The sequence below is a fragment of the Engystomops pustulosus genome, chromosome 5 (assembly GCF_040894005.1).
Source record: "Engystomops pustulosus chromosome 5, aEngPut4.maternal, whole genome shotgun sequence".
NCBI lineage: Eukaryota > Metazoa > Chordata > Amphibia > Anura > Leptodactylidae > Engystomops > Engystomops pustulosus.
The window spans coordinates 42111677-42137072 of record NC_092415.1 but is presented as its reverse complement, the minus strand read 5'-3'; the positions used below and the strand labels follow the sequence as shown (position 1 = coordinate 42137072).

At 42.9% G+C, this 25396-nt stretch overlaps 1 protein-coding gene across 5 annotated transcripts in view; it reads right to left on the bottom strand.

The window, feature by feature from the left end:
* The window catches only part of C5H8orf34 (chromosome 5 C8orf34 homolog), a 176409-nt gene extending 154656 nt beyond the window's left edge, over positions 1 to 21753 (bottom strand). For 3 of the 5 annotated variants that reach the window (XR_011855689.1, XM_072151747.1, XM_072151746.1), the window contains exon 1: positions 21466 to 21750. Coding sequence is in view for 4 of the 5 variants with exons in the window: in XM_072151747.1 (XP_072007848.1) it covers positions 21466 to 21534 (69 nt within the window). In the remaining variant the exon portion in view is untranslated. Of the gene's footprint in view, positions 1 to 21465 lie in introns of all 5 variants that reach the window. The other 2 variants (XM_072151749.1, XM_072151748.1) reach the window with 2 other exon arrangements.
* Positions 21754 to 25396: the final 3643 nt, after the last annotated feature.

The following is a 25396-nucleotide window of genomic DNA, read 5'->3' as shown; positions in this document are numbered from 1 at the left end:
TGCCCAGTCTATTTCCGCTGAGTAGACATGTGGCGAGTCAACCTGCATATGATGGATTAGAAACACAAACCTGCTGACTATCGAAGATCGTACAGATGATATTTAAGCATAATTACATGACTTACAATAAAAACTGAAGAAATTGAGAGCTACTAACTAAAAGCCGAGAAATTGGGAGTTGAATTGTTGTGGCCATAAACAAAAGGAGAGAAGAAAACCTTGGTGAGCCGCTCATCAGCCCATCCGCGATGCTCCCTAAGGTCCGCAATTTAAATTCATATTACGTGGAGCATAAAAAAGCACTTGAGGACCATGAAATATTGATGTTTCCAGTAGGGTAGTGTTCTCCCATTGCAGAAAATTGATATACTAGACTAAACAGAGTGTGGTAAACCTGTCGCTTTTAAGATAAATGATAGGTTTTTATTAATTGGATGTAGACCTTACCACGTTCCCCCACACCAAGGGTTTATTATCAGTCTGGTGCTCTCACAGCAACAGTACATTGATTAAGACTAATTCATTATTGACACTTTTCTGATATCCATTACAGTAGTTGAGCAGGTTATGTTAATGGATTACATAAATGTCATCCAGCCCCGTCGTAAGTGAGCAATAGACCATCACAGGACTGTGGGTAAACTGGTGCTCTGTAATTTATGGACATCTGAAAGCTCTACCACCACCTCCACCGATAACCAATGTCAGAGCATTACTTAGCCCCTCTTACACAGATTCCTACCTCTAATTTTGTAGTCAATTGACTCAGAAGAAGTAGGTTCCCTCAGGACATTACTTTAGCTTCCAAGCCATCGCTCAGAAACACCCCGACACCGTTTGTGTCTTTAAACGCGTTTTCCTACAAAACAAGTTAGGTCCTTTACACATGATCGGGCAGTGGTGGCGAACCTATGGCACGGGTACCAGAGGTGGCACTCAGAGCCCTCTATATGGGCACCCTTGCCATCACCCCAGGGTAGAGTTTGCCAAACAGGACACAAGGCCTCTTGCAGTCGCAGGCAACCCAGGACCCTAGAAGGAAGCTACAATGATAATACAAACTTCTTCTCCTTCTTTCTACTGTATTGAAGTCCTCAGGTGCCTATATAATTTAAACCTGTGAAAGAGCAGGGGTAATAAGTTACTTAAATTGTCACATTGGCACTTTGCGAAAAATACGTGGGTTTTGGTTGTAGTTTGGGCACTCGGTGTCTAAAAGGTTTGCTATCACTGGGATAGGGTATACATTGCTGATTGGAGGGGTCGCAGTAAAGGGACCCTCTTTCTCGTGATCTGTGGGAATCCCTCTACTGAGACCCCTCCAATCAGCAATATGTACCCTATCCTGAGTAAAGGACCTACCTTGTCGCTCCCCCAGATGACTGGAGCAGACTGGACTCTCCTGTTCATCTCTAGCTGACAAAGAGCGCCACACCATAGAGATCAATGGGATAGTCCAACCATGCTCGACTGGCTGCTCCAGTCATCTCTGAGTGCAAACAGGGGTCCAATTGCGGTACATCGGATGCCTGTATAGAAGGGGATCATCCTACCGTGCATTGCCTAGTGTATCATTCTTTTCTGACTCTTATGCATGTGTAATAGGTTACATTCACAGCGCTTCTCACCCCTCCCCTCTCAATTAAAAGAGGAACTGCCATGCCTCAAATCCGCCCAAATATAAAACACGTCCTATATTTTGCAGCATAGACGCCCAGCTGAGTCACAGTTGCGTGAGATATGGCCCCCATTGCGGTCGTATGAATGTGGCCTTACTGTTGTCTTTAGCATTGATCCCGATTCTCACCTTGGCTGTGTCCTTGGTATTGAACTCCAGTACTTGTAGATCTACTCATGGTCATAATTCTAGAACAGATTAAAGGACATCTACCATCAGGATGAAGGATTGTAAACCAAGCACACTGACATACTGGTGTGTACCCTGTCTGGCAGGATCTGCTCTTCTTTTAGCTTGATATGCCCTGGTTTTTAAGAAAAAAAGGCTTTAAAGACTATGCAAATGAGCCCGAGGGGCTCCAGGCTCCATTAACAGCTATGGAGCCCTTCAGACTTGTTTGCATAGTTTTAAAAGTTTTTTTAAAAAAAAACAGGATATAAGTAGCTAAAAGAAGAGCAGATCCTGCCACAAATGGCACACATTAGTATGCAAGTGTGATTGGTTTACAATCCTTCATTCTGGTGGTAGATGCCCTTTAAGAGTGAAAACTAGCAGCCAAACACTCATTTGACACCTATATGAGTATCGCATGTTTATGGTATAGAAAAGAGTAAAAAAGAATCTGAAGACTACAAAGTGTGTATCAACCATCTCATGTGACATTTCCTAACGCACATTCACTCCAATTAATTAACATGAATACAACAGAAGCAACGCTCAAGATCCTGCAGAAGCAGTAAAATAACAAGTGGATTTTCATGATCAGATGCCACAAACCAAATCTTACATTTAAACTGAGGTTACCAATTTCTGTCCCTTTGAACTACAACTTGTGTGTAACTGTGCCACAAAATTATCTGCCCGAAGAAAGCCAAAAAAAAACATTTTTCACTGGATTCTGCAGAGCAAATTATCCCACCATTCATAAATGAGAATTTCCACCAGGAATCCATCAGGAATAGTTCGTAAATACGTGTGCAACTAGTTTGATCCACATTATGAAGTGTTTGCGCTAGTATTGTGTCGGGGCTATACTATGCCACTATGCACAGAAAGGGGCATTTCGGTGCGTAGTCGCCCCCCCCCCCCAAGATTTATGTCGCCGAGTCCAACAGAAATGTGGTTTACGCCTCTTAAACAGAGTGCACCAGAAAAAATCTGGTGCACACAGTTCCTGCATTTTGGGCCTGCGTGTTATAGGGCAGAATCTCTTCATCAGTTCCAAGAGATATTTTAGCAATATTTCTGTTCTTTAGACCCATGAAGGAATCAGAGTTAGGCTACATTCGCACAATGTGTGCATGACGTACCGTAGCACGGCAGGCACACGTCGGTGCCTGGGGAGGAGGAGGGGGTGAGAGCTGTTCTCCCCGCCCCTCTCCATAGCGATATATGGTACACAATGCCAAATTAGGTGGAAAGATAGGACATTTGCTCTCTTTCTCCCGGCTACGGAGCGTTATGGTGCCGCATGTGTACCGCTCCCATACGGCGCCATGAACCAATTGCCGTCAATGGGGGATGTGTATACGCCGTATATACGTCCGCCATATATACGTCCCCCATACTGTCATGTGAATATAGCCTTAAAGAAATGATAGAATACTGTACATAGACATGCTAATTTGTCTTTTTTTGGGGAAAAAGCAAAAAGTTGTGTCCTGGGGCCTCCCTAATGCTAAACTCTACCCTGTAGTGTCAAGGGGTTGTGCCCGGCACCGCTTGGTCTAGTTTCTTCCCCTCCAGCCACCAATAGAAATCTCAGCAGTAGCCGAAGGGGAAAGAAGCATAGCTGAAAGGGGGAAGAGAGTTGTGTCCCTTCTGCTTAGTTCCCAGAACCGGCTCTTGATTGGACTTTCATTTCACAACTGTGTAGAAACCCCCGTGCCCCCAAGACCTCACAAAGTAACATGCAATGTATTATGTGTAAATCCCTTTGTCTTTGGATCTATGTAGAATGTCGCTCTATTCCTGAACACAGGTATAAATCTGCTTCCCTTACTATCTCTTACTTGTATTTTTATGGAAATCTAACACAATACACTAGATAGAAAAGTAAATTGATGTGCCCAGACTGTTATCTAGCAGGCTGGTTTTTGCACAGCCCGATCATATAAAAAGATTGTTATGCAACAAATCATCAAGGAACAAAAGAAGGTAAGCTATTCCGACCATGCCGATCCTGAATTCACAAGCTGCACAAATAAGATACAAAAGGTGCAAGATATAATCACAATCCCAGGAACAAAGCGCTGATAGAAATAAGCTATTTCCGCAGTAAATGTGAATGTGTTGTAATGCAGAATAATGTATTTCTTTCCAGATTTAAAGGCGCACACATCCATGTGAATAAATATTTCATATTATTATTATTCAGGATTTTCATATAAAATTAGATTAGATTTCCCCATAGTCATATCAGCTTAGGGTTTCTAAACCCCATGAATAATCTTTCCCAACTTACAATATAATATACAAGGAGTAATTCTCACCTGATTAATGTGATGAATCAAGTGATGACCTGTTGACGTGACTGAGGTTAATGATGGCAAGAGCAGAAATATGACATGTCTTCACTGGAATAGGAATCACAAAGATTGAAGCCCAGGGAAGTGTTGATTGTTTAGAGCAAAGGAGCTTATAATTTAATTCTATAGGCTAACAGTATGCTCCCTAAAATCACTGTAGGAGTAAAGATGTTCAATTATATTTGTGTAGTCTTTAAAGCCAAAATCAAATGTCCCTTGCGTGTCATGTCTTCTGTTGGCAGTACTGGGGTAAAAATCTTAAGTAGTTTTACTGACCTATCCCTCCATCCCTCATTTGCAAAAGATGAAGCCTTCGTGGGGCTGGGATTCCCTGCCAGTGATTTGTTTCCATACCTTTGTATTTGTTCGGCTGTTGCCCAACTTCTACTTTTTTTCACCATGCCTTGATTTTTGTCTCCTAAATTTGTCCTGCATTGCCTTCTAGTTGTGACTTTGGTTTTTACCGCAGACTGCCCTCTAATGATGGCAGTCTCTGAGATACTCTGTTGTGGGGTCTGTAACTATTACACAACTCAGTATCCCCGTAGATATGCCCCTTTGTGCAGCGACTCCTGTTGCACCCCTGGCAGGAAAGATGTGTTCCCATGGCATGCCTAAGGGAGGTATGCCTAGGCAGTGCCCCCCGCTTCTGAGACAACGCACAAGGGGGTGTTTCCGTAGGGCTACTGGGGGCATGTAATAGACATAGCTCCGGCTCTCTCTATGCTATTCAATACATAGCAGAATGTAGTGAGATAATGCTATGATCACACATAGCATGCGCTGAACTGTAGCTGTATACTGTAGCTGTATACTGTAGCTGTATACTGTAGCTTGCCAGGTTTTCCATGCCTCTAATGCTACATAAAATGTTTTCAGATGACAGGATATCTGCTAATGTTGTACTCTATGAACTTGTTATTTTCAGGCTCAGTGGCCATGATACTGGGTCATTGAACGCTCCTCTATAATTCACAAAACAAGGGGCAGCAGCGGTTTCTTGCTAAATTGATTTACTAATCGCGTAGAAAGGGTTTTATCATAGTAATTTTATCTCTCGCCCATCACAATGATGAAGTCCATCTCTATTATATACTATTATTCTCTGCTCTTAGTTTCCAGGGAAGAAAGTGACTCTTTTACATCTCTAGAAAACATGACATACACATCAGTTTTCTGGTAAAGTGCACTAATTCAGCTGTCAAGAACCACAACCACATGAGGTCAGACTCGCCTTCCTGCTTATAATGAAGTTCTATAGAGTAACAAATGAATAATCACCGCCTAGTAGCTTGTCACTCCCAGACTGTACATCTAGAGTGAAGGGACAAAGAGATGAGCTGAAATACAACCATATTATTCTGCTTAACTGTTTTTGCATTTATTTGAAGGTATTTTATGAAGGTTTTTTTCATATATTGCATTCAAGTCACTTTTTTGAAAAAATTTGCCCTGAACAGAGGCGAATGTTAGTCTTCCCTGCAAATCCCATTCATCCCAATATCTTTATATTAAATTGTACAAAACTTTAAACATCCCATTTGAATAGGAATATCCCAAAATCTTGTCTGGTTTGTAGAACAGTCATGTCGAAAACACAAACAAAAAAGGGGATGTTAAAGGAAATCTACCATCACAATCCATCATGATAAACGAGGGCACTTACTTATAGACTCAGGCACTGTGACTGTGGTAATCTTTTTTTAATGTAGTATCCATGGCCTACTTCCTTCTAAAATCAACTTTTAAAATGATGCAAACAACCAGAAGTGCTATGGAGCCCCTCCATGTTGTAGCTTCATAGGCTGTAACAATGTGCAGGAGCACTTCCCCTCCCAATGTGGGATTATATCAGGCAGAGGGAGGGGGGTGCTGACAGCCTGTGAACCGGAATGGGGTTCGGCGAGCCCTTGTCGTTCATTAGCATAATTTTAAAAGTTAGAAGGAAGGAGGCCATGGATAATAAATATAAGAAGATTACCACAGTCACGGTGCTTGGGTCTATGAGTAAGTGCCCCTAGAAGCGCCGAGCGTCCTGGTGCGCCGAATGGGGGTCATTTGAATAGTGGAAAAATAGATTTTCTGGCGAAAGTGCGCATTTATCTGCCTTAACAAGACCACCTCCAGCATCAGCTTACATACCCCAAGGTAAAGGTATGTTTAGGTCGAAATGACCATTTTGAAGTGGCAGGATTCCTTTAAGAACCTATTTGCATGTAACCCAGGGACCGCCTCTATTGGACAGAATTGCTTCCAGGGAAGAATTATATGAACATTATTAATCCTCTTTAGCTTTAATAGCCGACCCACTGACAGTCCCTACAAAATAACAAGATGAAAGCCAAACAAGAGCCTTGGTTATATAACTCACATGAGCTCAGTAGAAAGCTTCAGGTGTTGTATCCCTTGGTGGTCATCCATGTACTGTACTGTATGGTAGCACTCGTTCTCACAATAAAAAAGTAGCTTTTATGTCAGAATTTTGACTTTGACATCCAGTGAGATACATTACACTTATAAAATAACCTATAAATTGTACTCTTATAGTAACAATAATGTAATCAAACTATAATAGAAGAAAAGTGACAGCATACTAGTCATACACTGTAGTTTTAGAAATATGTAATTGATTATAGACATCTTAAAAATAAACCCATGTTGTACTTTTTGGGTCTTGACTCATAGACGTGAGGATATTTTCAAGTCAGTCCCAGCGAGAGTGAATCTGACATTTCTGCATGCAAGACGAAAACTTTAATTAACTGCCAGCGCCAAGCACAGTAATAAACATGGTAATAGAGGCTGGATGCTGAGCCTCATGAGAAAACCGCATGGAACATCCCTCGCTGAGCCCTAGCAGAATAGTGAGACTGCGAGAGATCAAATGCCAAGGCATGAAGAACAATTATACTAATATGTACGGTACATGTAATTTACCAACAAGTGGTGCAATATAATGCATACAATGTACATATACACAACACCCATCACCGGTTACATGCAGTTCACATACCACAAACATGGAAATTTCCAGTTCCTGCCATATCTCAGGCAGAAATATGGAACTTCCCCTTTATAGTTCAGTAAATGTTGTAAAAAGCACAAATCACAACACTTTAATGATCGAGTACTGAATATGTTCATAGAGAGTGCTGTGAAGACTCACATTAGCTGCACAATCCTCTTTCTTCACTATACAGGTAGTCCCCTGGGCTCTTTTTGTTTGTACTTATGTTTAATTTGTATGTAAGTTGGGACAGTGTAACTTGAGGCAAAGTATTTTTTTTGTCGGCAGTTTTGACCATACAAAGCTGCAGATAGTGTTCGGTGGCAGACTTGGAAATCTGTGTAACTATAGCTTTGTGTATGAATACCTACCAACATTTCTGTAAGAGAAAGAGGGACAAAATGGCGGCACGCCCCTAAGCCACATCCCCAATCACACCCTGGCACTGCCTCAATTTTTTACCATAATATCATAATAATCATCATCATCATCTCAATAATGATAAATAAAGTTATGCCCAAGCTGGGATTGAACCCAGAACCTCCACAATCCACCTGCAATGGAGATAGAGAGCCTCTATACACAGGGCTATAGGCTTAGTGATTGTTTATGGGAGGATTTTATGTAACTTAGAGCTTTACTGTTACACTGTGACACAGGCTCCTTGCACTGGTACATAGAGAAACATCTTCTCAGAGATTATTATTGTAATTATTGAGACGATTATTAATAATAAAAATAATAATATTAATAATTGTCTCAATAATTACAATAATGATCTCTGAGAAGATCCCTCTCTATAAAGCTCTTAGTTACAGAAAATCCATTTATAGACAACCACCAAGCCCATAGCCTAGTGGATAGAGGCTCTGTGTCTCTAAGGCAGGTGGAGTGAAGAGGTTTTGGGTTCAGATCCCAGGCTGCGCAAAAATTTTATTTAATTAAGAATAGACCTTGGGGGAGATTTATCATTAGGCAGGATTTTGAGCAGTTGTCTACGCGCTGGGTACGCGCTCGGTGCACCATGCACGGTTACCATAACCGTGTGTGCACCTGAATATGAAGTGGTCGCGCGCATGGTGCGCCAAGCGCGTACCACCGTGCGGTGACCCTACTTCGTATATAAAGTTTACTAAAGCGTTTAAACGCTTTAAAACTGTTTAAGAACATAACGAGGATATGCTCCAGCACCAGCTCATCCTGAGCTGGTGCACGGTATTTGCTGTTTAGAAGCCCTATTGGAAGTGGTAGGTTTCCTTTAAATGCCTTCTGATGTGACCATCAGCTGTGTGTGCTCCATGAGAATAGACTGCACCAGTCACACGTATGTTTAACATCAATCTCTGCCTTTTTGCTATGTTTTTGCACAGGAAATTCTCCGAAACCTCAAACATACAATTGAGCAAAAATGTTAAAAGTGTGCAAGTTTGAGATATCCCGCCTGTAGTAGCAATGGACCCACATACACCACCTCCTATGTTGTGTAGTTTTGCGTTGTTTTGAAAATTCTCAGTCGATAAATGTGGTGTTGCACACTCTGTGCTGTATTTTTTCCGCCATTGTGTGACTTTAGTGTTGCATTTTTTTCTTACTAAAATTTGCAACAATTATACGCCAAGAAGCTACATAGGACTAATGATAAATCTCCCCCCTTGTGTCTGGAGAAGCCCTGGGAGATGTAGAGACCATGTATGGACAGATGGTGATGTGTCTGCTCAACGCTAACCCGACACATCTCTCAAAAAGATTCCCTACCAGATGGCTGTAGAAGTCATTCAGCACAGCGAGTTCTGGCTTGGAAAGTATATACTTGGCGGAATACAGAGCCGGGACATCCCCAGCCAGTCCGGGACCTAGAGGGAATATGTGGGACAATCTTCCAGCTGCTCATGACGGTGGGACAGAGGTGAGAAACCGGGACTGTCCTGCCAAATCCGGGACGGTTGAGAGCTATGTGTATGTGTTGTTAGTAGCAGCAGGAGCGTGAAAAACCCATTTATATTCCAGGTTTATAGTTGTACTGCTTTATTGTACTGCTGCACACCTTCTCCCCCTGCTGCATCAATCTCCTGCCACTACTAACAACACACATACACACACATCTCCAGGGCTGCAACATTACACTTTCTTTACAGATTTATAAGGTCAAAAATAGAGCCGTGGGGACTGGAGCATCATGGAGAAGACAGAAGAGGAGCCGTGGGGACTGGAGCATCACGGAGAAGACAGAAGAGGAGCCGTGGGGACTGGAGCATCACAGAGAAGACAGAAGAGGAGCCGTGGGGACTGGAGCATCACAGAGAAGACAGAAGAGGAGCCGCGGGGACTGGAGCATCACGGAGAAGACAGAAGAGGAGCCGCGGGGACTAGAGCATCACGGAGAAGACAGAAGAGGAGCCGCGGGGACTAGAGCATCGCGGAGAAGACAGAAGAGGAGCCGCGGAGACTGGAGCATCGCGGAGAAGTTCGAAGTGGATCCGTGGGGACTGGGGCATCACGGAGAAGACAGAAGAGGAGCCGTGGGGACTGGAGCATCACGGAGAAGACAGAAGAGGAGCCGTGGGGACTGGAGCATCACGGAGAAGACAGAAGAGGAGCCGTGGGGACTGGAGCATCGCGGAGAAGACAGAAGAGGAGCCGCGGGGACTGGAGCATTGCGGAGAAGACAGAAGAGGAGCCGTGGAGACTGGAGCATTGCAGAGAAGAAAGAAGAGGAGCCGCGGGGACTGGAGCATCGCGGAGAAGACAGAAGAGGAGCCGCGGGGACTGGAGCATCACGGAGAAGACAGAAGAGGAGCCGTGGGGAGTGGAGCATCGCGGAGAAGACAGAAGAGGAGCCGCGGGGACTGGAGCATTGCGGAGAAGACAGAAGAGGAGCCGTGGAGACTGGAGCATCGCAGAGAAGAAAGAAGAGGAGCCGCGGGGACTGGAGCATCGCGGAGAAGACAGAAGAGGAGCCGTGCCAAGCATCAGGGGCGCCGGAAGGCGAGTATGTAAGTTTATTTTTTTTATTGACTCGTGTATAAGCCCATTTTTTGTTCTGAAAAACTCGGCTTATACACAAGTATATATGGTACATTGGGTCTTGCAGGAAACACAATTTGGAAAGACATAGCTAGCTTCACCTTTACATCCTGCTTTCTCTTGCTGAGCGATGTATACAAATGCCAAAGTATTGCAACCATCTGTGGCCTCCACTGAGTGTACACTCTGGAAGGTTCCCAGTGATGTTATTATCTATATAAGGACAGTGACATCACTGGGGGAGGCACCCTGTATATCGGGAGCAGCCAATCACCCACTTACAGGGGTTATAAGCATACAGTGGGATACATGCTAGCCCTCCGTTGTAAGGATACATTGAGAATTTCTAAGCTCATTATCAGAAAATGTCATTATATACTGATCCCTACAACTGATAGGTGCTCCACATCTTGCAAAAACAAAACTATACCGTCATTCTTATTACTTTTATTTTACACAATAGCTGGCACAGTTATTTCCTAGAAAATCAGTTTTTTGGCATATACTCCAATTATGAGTTGTTCCGTAAGTAAGTTTTTAATTTTCACTTTTACTTTCTTGGTCATAGAGGCACAACGATCCGGAAATTGCCACAAGACGTTTGTTTAATTTATTTAGATGTAATGACACGTATGTGATGAATTCACCTTCATCACAAGTCACATTATAGCACATGTTTGCAGTTTTTCCATCTCTTTCAGAAGAACGGAAAACAAATGATCCCCTCTAGGCCTCCAAATACATTAGGGCCAATATTTCACTAGGAGTAGGAGGTAGAAATGCCTGATCCTTGCAAGGAACATCCTTGTCTACAAATTGCATACAGACAGATTTAACCACTTAGCAATACCAAGGAGTTTTATAAACTTCCTTATCTCTACTTTTATAATACATAGTAATAGAGGAGAAATGTAAACCCGCTACCAACGTGATGATGTCTGACCATGCACATTACATGGCCGTTGGTGGAAGGTTAATTGGAGTGACAAATATCTTACCCAAAAAGTGATGAGTTTACTCCATGCACGACGTTTCGGTGGAAAACCACCTGTCCCACCTTATCCACCGAAACATCGGGCATGGAATTTTATGGATTGGTATATGCGGTCTCATTTTTTCTACATACAGTCAGCCATCGGGTTATGTACAGGATAGGTTCTTTAGGTTTCTTCTTAAGTTGGATTTGTATGCAAGTAGGAACTGTATAGTTTCAAAATTAAAAATGTTAGCTGTAAAGGACCAAAGATTATCAATAAAAATTCATTAGAGAAATCTTACAGCTGATCATTGCAGCCTGAGACTAAAATAAAGCATCCAGAGAGCCTCACAAGAGCTCACAGGGGGCAGAAAGGTCCATCTGTAACTAGGGGTCGTCTGTAAGTCAGGTGTCCTTAAGTAGGGGGCCACCTATATATTACTACCACTCCCTGTCTGTAGTGTAAGGCTTTGCACCCCTCCCTAAATTTGGGACCTTTTAATACTGAGCTCTATGTATGTATGTATGTATGTATGTATGTATGTATATATATATATATATATATATATATTACACATATCCCAAATGACGTGTCTGGCAGTCTCTCATCTCCCTGAAGTAAAAGTTGAATTACAACATCTCGATCCCTATTTCTCTCAACATTTGTCATTGTGGAAGAACGCGCCGCCCCCCCCCCCCCCATCCACATAAAAGGATGGCCGGTGCACCGCTGCATAGCAAAGTCTAGAACCAGCCCCACACTACAATATGACCTATGGCAGCACATCATTTAGATAATGAGCACATCATAGTATATAGTAGATAAGGTTGGAAAAAGGTATAGGTCCACCAGTCAAACCTATAATATGTGACATAAAAACCTGCAATGTCACAGTACAAATAAAATACACACAGCGAAGTCACAATATAGAAATCTTACATACAGTGATGTCACAGTAGAGGGATCAAACAGAGTAATGTTTATTTCTTCTATACAGTAATTTATAGGATACTGGTTAACCACAAGTTTCTTGAGCCCCCCAGCAGGTGCTAAACTCAGCCCCCTGGTGTCCTGTTGTAAGGTGCCATTGCCTGGTATTAGTCTCTTACTCAGTGATGTAACTTGAAGTTGACAGGCCCCAGTGCAAAGTCTGTACCAGGCCCCCTAAGATTATCTAATGGGGCAAATTTACTTAACAGTCGCGATCCAGCGGCGCGTTCTCAGTGAAGGATTCGGGTCTTCCGGCGATTCACTAAGGTAGTGTGCCCGATGTCCACCAGGTGTCGCTGCTGCGCTGAATTCCGTCGGAGTTCACTGAAGTTCACCGTCCTACCCTGGGTGCAGGTAAGCGCGTGTCAGGTGACACTTTTTTTTTTTTAAATACGGCGTTTTTTCCGAATCCGTCGGGTTTTCTTATGGCCACGTCCCCTGATACGGCACAATCCGATCGCGTGCACCAAATTCCCTGAGGCAATTAAGGGAAAATTGGCGCAAATTGGAAATATTCGGGTAATGCGACGGAAAAACGCAATTCGGGCCCTTCGTAAATGACCCCCATTGTTTATAATACTGGTCTCCTCATATGGGAAAGTAACAGCTTGTGGGCCCCCTAAGCCTCTTGGGTCCTGTTGCGACCGCACCCTCTGCATCCCCTCAAGTTACGCCCCTGCTCTTACTTTACCTACACACAATCACTGAGACCTTCTTAAGCCAAAAACTCTTTTCTTATATATAAATATACTGTGTAGCCATAAGAAACATGTTTGGTACATCAGCAATCTTCTCTTGTATTGCACGCAGCAGCATAGTTACAAGCAGTGTCCACACAGCCACAGTGGTTTCACAGAGACCGCGAACGCCCAAGCCGCGCGTGATGTTTTGGAGGAGGTTCCTCCTTCTTCAGACAGGCCTCTTGCAGCCTCCAAAAGTGACTCATGTCAGACTCTTCCAGACTTGCATAGGACTTTGATTATCTTTTTTTATAGGTAAAGGGGTGAGTTTTTAACATAAGAGAAGGAATTGTAGAAAGGATATTTAATACCCTGAGGAGGCATTAGTTTCCCCTCTGCATTGGATAAATGCAGCGTTTGTGGCTCTTGTTATACAATCCCTTTGGGCGCATCCGTTTCACCATAAGGTCTTTCGTTTTGTCCAGCCATGGCACGAACCTGCAGCCTGTTATATGTGAACCTACCCCTACAGAATACAGGCTGCCATATACAGACTTAAAGGGAACCTGTGATTGAAATTTGGGACACTAAACCCCCCAGAGATCCTTACGGACCAGTGTTTGATTGTCCCTAATTTCCCTGTATTTTTCCCTCCATGCCCACAGTATAAAAAAATGCATCTACGTATATCTATGTATCACAGAGATGAGTCAAATTTGGCTTAACTGACTCATCTAAAGAGAAATGTAATAGTTTTTGGTTTGTTTTTTTAATGTGTCCACAGCCAGGAATGTAACACAGTGATTTGGGACGCTAAGTCACAGGCACTATAGTTGGTTTAGTGCCCCAAATCCCCCTGACAGGTTCCCTTTATGACTCCTTGCTTATCTATAAAACCCTATTTGCCCCTGAGTCAATTGTAGTCCAGACTCCAGGCAAGTACACGGCATTTGATACGCATTTCCCTTACATATTCTATAAAGGGAGACCTTTTCCCTAATGTTCTTGTACAGATTAATCACTTTAGGTCTCTGAGCAAAGAATGTGAACAGACACATAATATCTTTAGTGCTGAAGAGGAGAACATGGAATGAAATGATGGTGGAATTATTCAAAATGCCTCTATCACCGCTGTGACAACAGAGATGTGTCTGGCCGTGTGCCCAAACCTAAGTGCATGGTGGGTGACACAGGAATTAGTGAAGACTAGGAGGACGGCAGGAGGCCATGGCACGTGCTGCTCACAAACTCCTCAATCTCTGTGAGCATTTCCATTTCAGAAAACCTGTGCCAGCAGAGGAAACATATAAAGACTATATTATTCATTGCCGGAGTCATAGCATTTGCTCTAATGCCCAAAGATCCTCATCCATTTCACTATAACTGGGTCCTAAACAAGTCTACAAAATCCAACTTAGATCATCATTGATCCTATTCAAGTCTGTAAGTCAAAACTGCTATCCAGTCCTCCATGGACCAGAATTAGGCTTAATCCATTGAGACTTCAGCCCTTATTTATAGCACATTTGTCATCAGGACAAACATTGCATTGGCCGTAAAGACGAGCAGTAATAGGACCTTCTAAATCTTTTGTGACCCGGTCAGTTCGCTCACACACAAGGCCGTAGAATCCAAGGCTTCAGCCAATAAAAAGTAATAGGGTCGGGTACTCGCCACTGAAAAAATGGCTAGAACACAGTCCTAAAAGATGTTTGTGTGCATGAGACCTAATGGAGAGCCCCATCACACAACATGCGAAGTACAAGACACAAATTATTATTTCTCCTTTCTATAAGTAACTATTACAATGGTTGTTTAATTTGCATCCTTCCATCCGCATATTTATCCAAGGTGACTCAACAGGGAAAAATCCTGGCGGACCAGATGACTATGATGATGGAAAGTGGAGCTATTGGTGGTATTTATTGGGCCACTAGTGACCAAATGTGATCCCTTTTACCTATTCCGCTGTGCCAGAACTTATATTAAAGAAGACTCCAGGAGGTAGCAGCACAGGGTCCACCACATCACATTTATGAACCTAGGTAAGACATAGGTGAGTCCATATAATGTACAAGATAGGACCAAAATCATTTGGTCTGAGGAATTGTAGTCCATTTAAGATCCTCTCCAAAAGTAGAAGTAAAACTCTATGTGGGAAATTTACCATTTTTTTGGCCTACAAGTCCTGATTACCATTAAAATGGCAGGCATGGCCGACAGCATAGTGGGCAGGTAAAGGGTATTCCTGCCCTGCCCCTGTCCATTCTCTGAAGGTTTTTCACACAGAACTACACCAAGCTGGGCCTGGCATAGTGTTGGCTGGCCACCTGCCAGATACGTCAGCAGTAGAGATAAGTGGATCTGGACATGTGAAAAGTCGCGTGGGGATAGTTACGCCCCGCTCTGGCCCGTTTTCACTGGTGTGAAGGTGGTGGATTTTGGAAAATAATCACAAGTGCTAACATTTGCGGTTATTTCAGGTCCTGATAAATATGCCCCTTGAGTTCAGATCCGAGGCTCAGCTGCTTCCAGAGGGTACCTCTGGTCAATCACAGCTATGGTTAGTAGCTAGGGGTGTCAATTTGCCGAATTGGCTGCATGGCCACCAATTCAGCAATATGTCCAGGTCCTGCGGGAAGCACCCAAACTTAAAAAGGAATCTCTAATCAGAAGAACTAATCCTCTGTATGTATCCACAGCGTAAGGGGGTTGTGGCTTCCATCATTCCTTGCTTGGCAACTTATCTGTTCCTTGGCATCTGGATAAGTTGTAACTTCTGTTACATCTGGATTTTCTCATTTGCATTCATACAATATGCAGTACAAGTATCAATATCACCGAGCAAACAAATGTATCATTCATTAACTAACCTGAACGCTGCGCCCATTAACTCCTATGTTCTGTCAGTATCCGCTGCCAACACTCCCTGCTTAATATTCAAAAGGCAAATGAATCCCAATGAAATTCATAATGAAGTTTGATTGAGGTAAGTCCCAGCCAAAATACCCGGTGATTTAATTTGTAGAATACCAAACTGTAATTATTTTCCAAAGCCAAATCAATAAGGAAGGCGGAATGAAGTTTGCTCCTGAAAAGATAATTTAATGAGGGGAAAAAATTCTGCAGTAATATACTGCAACTAATATGATGCATCTTACCAATACACAGGACAATAGCGAAGGACAATAGAGCAAAACAGAATCACAGAGTCTACAAACAACATTTATGCCGAATACAATTGTTACTTCTTGTATAGCTGTTACAGTAATGTAGAGATCTAACGTGTATGTAGGGGCTCCTAGATTTTGGGTGGGGTAGATGAGCATGATTATAGAGAAGTAGGAGGAGATAGCTGACTTACAATACCACTATCTTACTATCTTATGTGCATGATAAATTAAAATGGGGGAATAGGATATAAATGTGTAATTGCAGGCGTAGGGCTGCAGGTAAAACAGCTGAGACTTCTATATTTGGCAGATTGGGGGTGCACAAGTTCCCCTGATCGCCCTATACAAAATAGGACTTTCAGAAGCCCCATAGGAATCAATGGAGTACGGGCCAGGTTTAGTGGTCACAGCCCCCCCCCCCCAACCCCACATTAAGACATTTATCCCATTTACTATGATTAAGGGACACTTACTCAGGCACCGTGACTGTGGTAATCTTCTTAATCTTCTAAAATCAACTGTTAAAATTAAACTGATGAGCCTGAAAGGCTCTGAGGCTGTTACCAGAACTGTTACCAGTTATTCTGTCTCCACCTCACCCCTGCTCCCTCAGCACTTCTCCCTCCCACTGCCTGCTATAATCTCACACAGTGGGAGAAGGGCAGTGCTCTAGTACAGTGTAACAGCCTGTGAATTTGCAGCATAGAGGGGCTCTGGTAACACCCCCAGAGCCCTTATGAGCATAATTTTAACATTATATTTGAGAAGTATAACAAATATAAGAGGATTACCACAGTCACCATGCATGGATCTATGAGTAAGTGTCTCTGCTTTATCATGGTAGATTTTGATGGTAGATTTCCTTTAAGAAGCTTGATCACTAAAAAAATGTCTGTTTTACAGTAATTTAAAGGGAACCTATCACCAGGGACCTCATTTTCACTAAACAAAGGCTGCAGAAGCGTATTACACCTGCAGTGCAAATATGTATCTCTGCCTTTTATATGCATTTGCATTACAATATAATTGTGTGTTATAAGTTACCATGCAGCCTGACAAAATCATGGAGTAGTCACAGGGGCTGGGCTTTGGTTCGGATGCATTTCAAAAAACAACATGTGACTTGTCTGTGCTACTCACTCCTCAGATCTTAGCCCCCATCTTTGTGCTCCTGTACAGCTCCCCCCCCCACTGATGTCATCTGACCAGGCTGTGACCTCTATGAAGGAGCAAGAGGAGGAGCTGTACGGGAGCACAAATGTGGGGGCCAAGAGCTGAGGAGTGAGTAACACAGACAAGTCACATGTTATTTTTTGAAATGCATCCAAACCAAAGCCCAACCCCTGTGACCCCAGGATTTTGTCAAGGTGCAAGCTAAGTTATAACACACAATTATATTGTAATGCAAATGCTTAGAAAAGGCAGAGAGGCATTTTTGCACTGCAGGTGTTATAATCCACTGCAGTCCCTCTGTGGTGAAGTGAAAACGAAGGAACTGGTTGTGCCAAAATTTGCAACTTTTGAGCAATTATTCACTTTTCGGCACATGAGGTGTTCATGTCTGCTCCATTATCATGTTGTCTAAGCCACTATGATAAATCTGACAAAATTCAGAAGACCTCTAAAGAGCCCGAAGGGGGAAGGATTTAACAATGTGTCTCAGGTGCTGCCAGTTTCTAGCTGGAAACCACTTGTCTTTTGCTGCTCCAGATTTATCACTGTGATCATGAATTCTGGTGCAGTACAAGACTGTCGGTTCCTACTTTATAACTACTTTTAGTTGGTCTAAACTTTGCGGCAGAATTTTGGGATCAGGGATGATTTCCCATAAACCACACCCACTTTCAAACAGCCACACCCACTTAGGAATTTTTGACAGTGTTTGTGGTGCAAGTACATTCCCTGCCCCCCCCCCCCATAAGCCACTAGAGTAGATCCTGCCTAATGATAAATCTGCCCCACAACAACTACAAATACATCAGGCACCTCTGATAAATCTCCCCTAGCTCAGATCTCACATAAGATGTCTTTCAAGATCTCCAAGACTATTGGGCAGAATCCCTATCCGGTCTTCTTATAGTAATAAAGCAAATCCTCCATAAGAAAGGGAACTGCAGTGGTGAACAAATAGGACTATAACAGTAAGAAATATCTGTCTCCCCTATAACACGTATGTTTTATGAAATAATTCTATTTCTGATACTTTACTGGTCTGGAACATCCTTACATCATGTGGCTCCTCTGATATTCTTTCTAGAAACATATGAATAAATTGACAGCTGGGTGTTACCCATTGGAGGAGGGGGTGTCCCTGAATTTCTAACTCTGTACAATCAGTGCCGCTAGTCCAGTCCCACCCCTTTGACACGAAGAATGCTAACAGTATATTGTCGATGTATTCCTAAATTTCTAGAGGAATAACAGAACTACATAAGACACATTTATAAGAAAAGGTGCATAAGAATTATTATTAGATTGTGAATACAAGCATTTAATAAAATAGACATGTCAGGAGACGAGACAAGGCTGTTGCCCAGTAATATAAATCTTTTTTTAGGTCCCTTCTCAGTATGATTTGCTTTGTTCCTTGAAAGCAAATGATGTAAAGATTCAGCAGCAGTTTCATCCTACAGTATCTCACCTTTAAATTAACTCACTTTTTACTAATTCAAGAGTTATGGAGGCTGAAACAATGACAGGAGCTTCCAGAAAGTAGATCCCTTTGTTAAAGGACATCTACCACCAGGATGAAGGATTGTAAACTAAGCACAGTCACATGCTGGCATCCTCATCCTCTGGCAGGTTCTGCTTTTCTTTTAGCTACCTATGCCCTCGATTTTACCAAAAAAAAGGTTTGAAAAATTATGCCCATGAGCCAGAGGGGCTCCAGGGACAATTAAAGGACATCTACCACCAGGATGAAGGATTGTAAATCAAGCACACTGACCTACAGGCGTGTACCCCCTCTTTAAGAATAAAAGGCTTGGAAAATTATACAAATGAGCCTGAGGGGCTCCAGGCTCCATTAAAACCAATGGAGCCTGGAGCCCCTCAGGTTCATCTGCATAATTTTAAAATCCTTTTTATGCAACAAACAGGGAATAAAAATCTAAAAGAAGAGCGGATCCTACCAGAGGGGGCACACACCAGTATGTCAGTGTGCTTGCTTTACAATACGTCATCCTGGTGGTAGATGTACTTTAACAGCTATGGAGCCCGAAGCCGCTTGGGTGCATTTGCATAATTTTTAAAGACTTTTTTTGGTGAAAACAAGGATATTAGAATCTAAAAGAAGAGTGGATCTTGCCATAGGAGACACAAACCAGTATGGCAGTGTGCTTGGTTTACAATCCTTCATCCTGGTGGCAGATGTCCTTTAAAAGAACACTTGTGGTAACATTCATACAATGGTGTTGTCTGGTGGATCAACACCAACAAGAACATTCCCTTGTAACTCTTCTTATACGACATATTTGTCTTATAGAAAAATGTCCTCAGCTTTATAAATTAACCCCATCAGCGTCCCGCTCACAGAACATAAAAGAGGTCTAACCCGGGGGTCTACTGTTCAGGACTTCAATTGTAAAAGTCAGTTTAGTAGAAACCTGGAGCTTGTTAATAATCGCAAAGCAGATGGATAATTCCATTTCCTGCAAATAAAGTCTAATCTTCAACATTGTGACACATGATCCAGGTTAGTGGTAAGCAATGTATAAGAATTGAGGTGTATACAAGGGATAGGTATCATATTGTTATCCACTCAATGTTATGACTAGAACTTTACCAAATGTAACAAATGTATCAAGTTATGTTCTGTAAGAAGAAATTAGAATCCTATGCACAATTGATGTAGATCACACCAGGGTGTAGGCCTCAAGGCAATATCCATCCCCATGTGCGTGGCAGGTATTATATCAGGCTGTATAATGTATATATATATTACATACAGTCTGGTATAATCTATATATATATATATATATATATATACAGTCCTGTTTAATCATATATATGTATACAGCCTGGTATTATGTATCCATCTATCTATAGATGTATATGCAGATTTACTTCTTTATTTAAGACACGAGCTGTGATGATGTAGAGCCCCTGAATTCTTTAGGTACCACGTGGAGATTTCTAGCAGTGTATCTGGATTTTATTGGTGAGGATAGGGTCTTTTACTATCTATAGTGATATATGTCATCTTCTAAGAATATATATACATATATATATATATATATATATATATATATATAATATATATAGTCATAAAACACAGTTATGTATAGAAGGGTGTATCATTAGTGATACCCATTTATTAGTGTTCTTAGTATAGAACATGATGGAAATCAGAGACACTAAATTAATTGTTTCTTCTCAGTACATAACATATATCGCTGTAGATAGTAAAAGCTCTACGACCCTATACACACCAATAAAATCCAGATACACTGCTAGAAATCTCCACGTGGCATCATCACAGCTCTTGTCTTAAATAAAGAAGTAAATCTACATATACATTGATAGATAGATAGATAGATAGATCAGCAACATATTCCGCAGCGCTGTACAGATCATGGGGGAAACATACAGACAACATAAGACATTACAGAGTAATAACATGGTCAGACGAGACAATGGCTCACAAGAGCTTACAATCTATGAGCCGTTAGGGAATAAGCTTCTGGACCTCCAGCAATGTCCCCCATGAACTGTGTATATAACCTGATGTATAATAAGAATTATTTATACATTGTTTCAGCTTAATGATTCTGTACGGTATTTCCAGCAGCTGAGTAGAAGGCAATCAGTACGGAGACATTTAAAGGAACACTTAGCAATTTGGGAAAAAATGTATTTGCTTATAGAACAGGGACATACGGTTAAATCTATATGATCTATAGTCTGATTAGACCAATGACTGGTTTATCCACCTTTTAAGCTAATGTCTGACAAATTTAACATAAGAGTCATTGGAATGACAAGAAAAATAAAACAATTTTTAAAGTTTTTTTCATAAATCTGTGGTCACAGTGTAGAAATATATTGCGGAGGTGGTACAATGAGTGGAGGGAGTGATCTCTAATCTGTTGCTGGTGAATGAGGAATAAAGTGGTGATCATGGTGGGGTAATGAATTCCTTATGGACTGTTGAATTGGCTGATAACAGAAAGCACAGGAGCTGAGGCTGTAGTGAGGACACATGGCCGCTAGGGGCGCTGCACACACCTGGCTGCTCGCTATGGTAACACACAGGACGCTTCAGAGTCAGCATTTTGCTGCACACAATGGCTGTGCCTGACAATAGCTGCCTGTGCCCGGGCACACACGTATCATGCACTATACACCCGCCTGGCACAGAGCCCTGCACAGGGGGCACATGCATTAACCCCTCCACTGCTGCCACTCACCTCAAACAGAGGACCGATCTTATTAGTCTCCAGGTAGATCTGGATCCGATTTTGCTGTCGAGACGCCATGAGAATCCCCCCCTTATATATCCAAATCTCCAGCTGGAGGGGTGCAGGGTGTCCCCCCCTGTGTGCTGTGTCCTGAGCGGGTGAATGGAGGAGTAGTAGTGTCAGTGCCGGGAGGATGAGGGAAAGTGCATGGAGACAGCCGCCTCCTCCTTCCCGCCTCTCCTCATTGTATGGAGGTGCCTGGCTACAAGAACAACAGCAGCTCCTGCCCCTCCCTGAGGCACAACTTCACCTCACACAGCAGGGTGCTGCGGGGTGCCATCCTCCCTGGCATGGGTGACACAGGAGTGTAATGGCACCTGCAGGTATCGCAGAGCAGTGCAGAGTCAGGAGGTGTTCACACATGGCGTTTACATTGCTCCGACATTACGTTAATGTAAATGCAGTTGGATTGCATTAACGATGCGCAAACAAACACTGCGCGTGAGCACAGCCTTTGGCTACATTCACACCATGTGTGCCCTCTGTACCGTAGCACGGCGGAGCTGAGGAGAGGATAGTGATATATGGCGTACGGCGCCATATTCCACGTATAGATAGGACATGTCCTAACTTTCTCCCGGCTAGGGAGCAGTACAGTGCCGCACGTGTACCATTCCCATACCGCGCCGTGCGTCCATTGCCATTTATGGGGTTATGGGGGACGTATATACGCCGTATATACATCCCCCATACGTTCGTGTGAATAAAGCCTTAGAGTAGACACTCAATCATTGATGGGTTATTATTGCAGGAGGCTCGGTAGTGGTGAGTATGACTGATAACCGCTCTGGCACACAATGCAACACATTTACTTACCTGGTCCTGTCGTGATCCCCGGACGGTCCGACGAAGATGAAGTCCGGCGCGATTCACCAACATCGTACACCCAAGATAGTGCATGTGTCGCTTCCCCGCTGAGGTCCACCGCAGTTCACCTTCTTCTTCCAGGTGTATGTGTGTGCATGTCCTGCGACACAATTTGCAATGTTAAATCGAGCGTTGTCCGAATCCCCCCCAATTTGTGTCGAATGAAAGCCGGCGCCGATGCGCCAAAATCCGACCATGTGCACCAAAAACCCCAATTAAATGCAGCACAACACGGAAATCGTCGGGAAACCCTACGAAAGTGTGGTTCGCGAACCCTTAGTAAATGAGCCCCATTGTATGTGCCAGAGTCAGGGTCCAAGGTAGTGCAGAACCGGAGCAAGAGCGGACCCGAGTGGTGAGTACAGAACAGGTGACATGTCCTCACCGCTCTGCTCCTCTCCTGCTCCGGAGGCTACACTGACCTGGATCATAACCCCACCACATACAGCCAATGTCAGAAGCCAGAGCTGCAGGAAGGAGAAGAGGAGTTTGGAGAGGTAAGTATTTGTTTTTTAAAAAATTTTTGTCTGACTCTTGGGATCTCTACTAATATATGTCTGGGGGCCTCCAGTATTATACATCTGTTCTGGGGGTCTCCACTAATATACGTCTGGGGGCCTCCAGTATATATACATCTGCTCTGGGGTCTCCACTATTATATGTCTGCTCTGGGTTCTCCAGTATTATACATCTGCTCTGGGGGTCTCCACTATTACATGTCTGCTCTGGGGGTCTCCACTAATATACGTCTGGGGGCCTCCAGTATATATACATCTGCTCTGGGGTCTCCACTATTATATGTCTGCTCTGGGGTCTCCAGTATTATACATCTACATTGGGGGGTCTCCACTATTATATGTCTGCTCTGGGGTCTTCAGTATTATACATCTACATTGGGGTTTTCCAGTATAAGTGTCTGCTCTGGGTTCTTCAGTATTGTACAGATGCTCTGAGGGTCTTCAGTATTACACATTTGCTCTGGGGATCTCCATTATTTTAGGTCTTCTACGGGGGTCTCCAGTATTATACATCTGCTCTGTGGGGGTCATTATTATACGTCTGTTTTCGGGTTCTCATGTATTATAGGACTGATCCAGGAATCTCCCGTATTATAGGACTGCATTGTGGTCTCCAGTATTATACATCTGTTATGGGGATCCTGTGTCCTGCTTCTCCTTTCAATAGTATGGGAGTGCATAGTACTCAGCTATCCCTGACACTCACAATGAATGACAGTGTTGGAGATATCTGAGCGCCGTGCTCTTCAATTTCCGACATTCCCTTAATATTGAATAGAGCGGCAGGACACATTCTCAACATCTCTTCCCTCCATTAGTAAGACCTGGACCCTGGAATGCCGGGGGGGTTCTGTTCTTGTCATCAGAGTGGGTTCCTGTAACTGACTGGACCATCACTCATCAGATTGTTTTCCCTTATCCTGTAAATAATTAATACAACCACCTTTGACTTTTTTCACTGAGAATTTGGTGCAAGAACAATGTATTTCAGGCAGTAATTTAAATAAATTCTCTTTAATGCGGTAATCTGTGCCAATGAAATATGACGCTATACATTGAAGTGGTGAGTGCATTAGACACACAAAATTCTAGAAGCCGTCATAGATGTGAGATTTGTTAAAAACCATTCCCTGGTAACAGGTGCTGGTAAATATACAGAATGGGAACATAACAGTAGTCGTAGAACGGACTATATACAACAAGCAGAGACGTTACTTGGTAATATCAGAGCAAACACATTGTTAACTTCGAGATGACATTTAAATGTCAAATGGTTTTCTTTTTAATAGAAGCTGGCTGTCTAAAATTGATTTTCACCTAGAAAATGAAATACAAGCCATCCATTTACACGCTTGTTACCCTTCAGTAATTTATGCCACAGAAATTATCACAAAAAAATAGAGACACATTTAAAAAAAAAGCCTAACCTTTAATAGAGAATGCAGTCCATTAATGGAGCCTCCACCGGGGGGCACTGAATAGATTTCTAACTATAAATAACAAAGGGTCAGGATCATAAGGAAATGTTTTCTAAATGTTCCTGGGCTGTAAATCTTTCTTGTTACATTAGTGAACAGCTTCAAGAAATGTTTATTAAGCCTTCAATTATAAATCTCCTATTATCCAAACTTCTATAATAAAAGACATGCAGGAGCACATTGACTCTGCAAACCACAAAGCAGTAAAGAGCACTCGCCTGCTGGAGATCTCCTCACATCTATTACTTCTCTCCAGGTAGTAACATAGTCAAGCATAGGTAGGATCCTGAGCATTACCCGAAGCAGGGCCAGCGCCAGCATTGGGCATACATGGGCAATTGCCGGGGCCCAAAGCTGCTGGGGGGGCCGTGATTAGACTGTAAATAAGGGTAAGGGGGACTGTTTCAAATGAATCCATAGGGGGTGAGGGGGGCTGTAGGGGGTGAGGGGGGCTTTATATAAAATAACCATGAAGTAACTGTAGAGAATATTTTAGAGAAAAAGTTTTAGTTTCATCATTTTTAATACCGCCACTTGAGTTCCCTGCAAAGGGGCCCACTGAGGCTCTGCCGCCCAGGGGCCTACTGCAATCTGGAGCCGACCCTGATCCGAAACTTATCAGGAATTTACCGCGAGTTGAGAATTCAAAGGCTACAGGGGTGTGGAGTAGCCTTAGCTCCGGGCACTCATCCAGGTTACTCCCTGCCCAGGTAGCCTCTGAAGTTAATTTACATAAAAGATACAATTTTTAGTAAGTTAAGGGGAAAAGATTAGATAAAGGCAATGTAGGGGTTAGAAGAAAGAAAGGAATAAGATACATATATTAGCAAGGGGCCCATTGAATTTTATGGTGCATGGACTAGATTTTCTGCCACACAGGCCATTTTCTGTCCGTTTGCACCCCTTACTGAGGAAACAGCCCTTTTTTGAAACAAGTCGTAAAACTGTCCCCATGTGCAAAGAGTTTGTATGTTCTCTCTGTGTTTGCGGGGTTTTCCTCCGGGTCCTCTGGTTTCC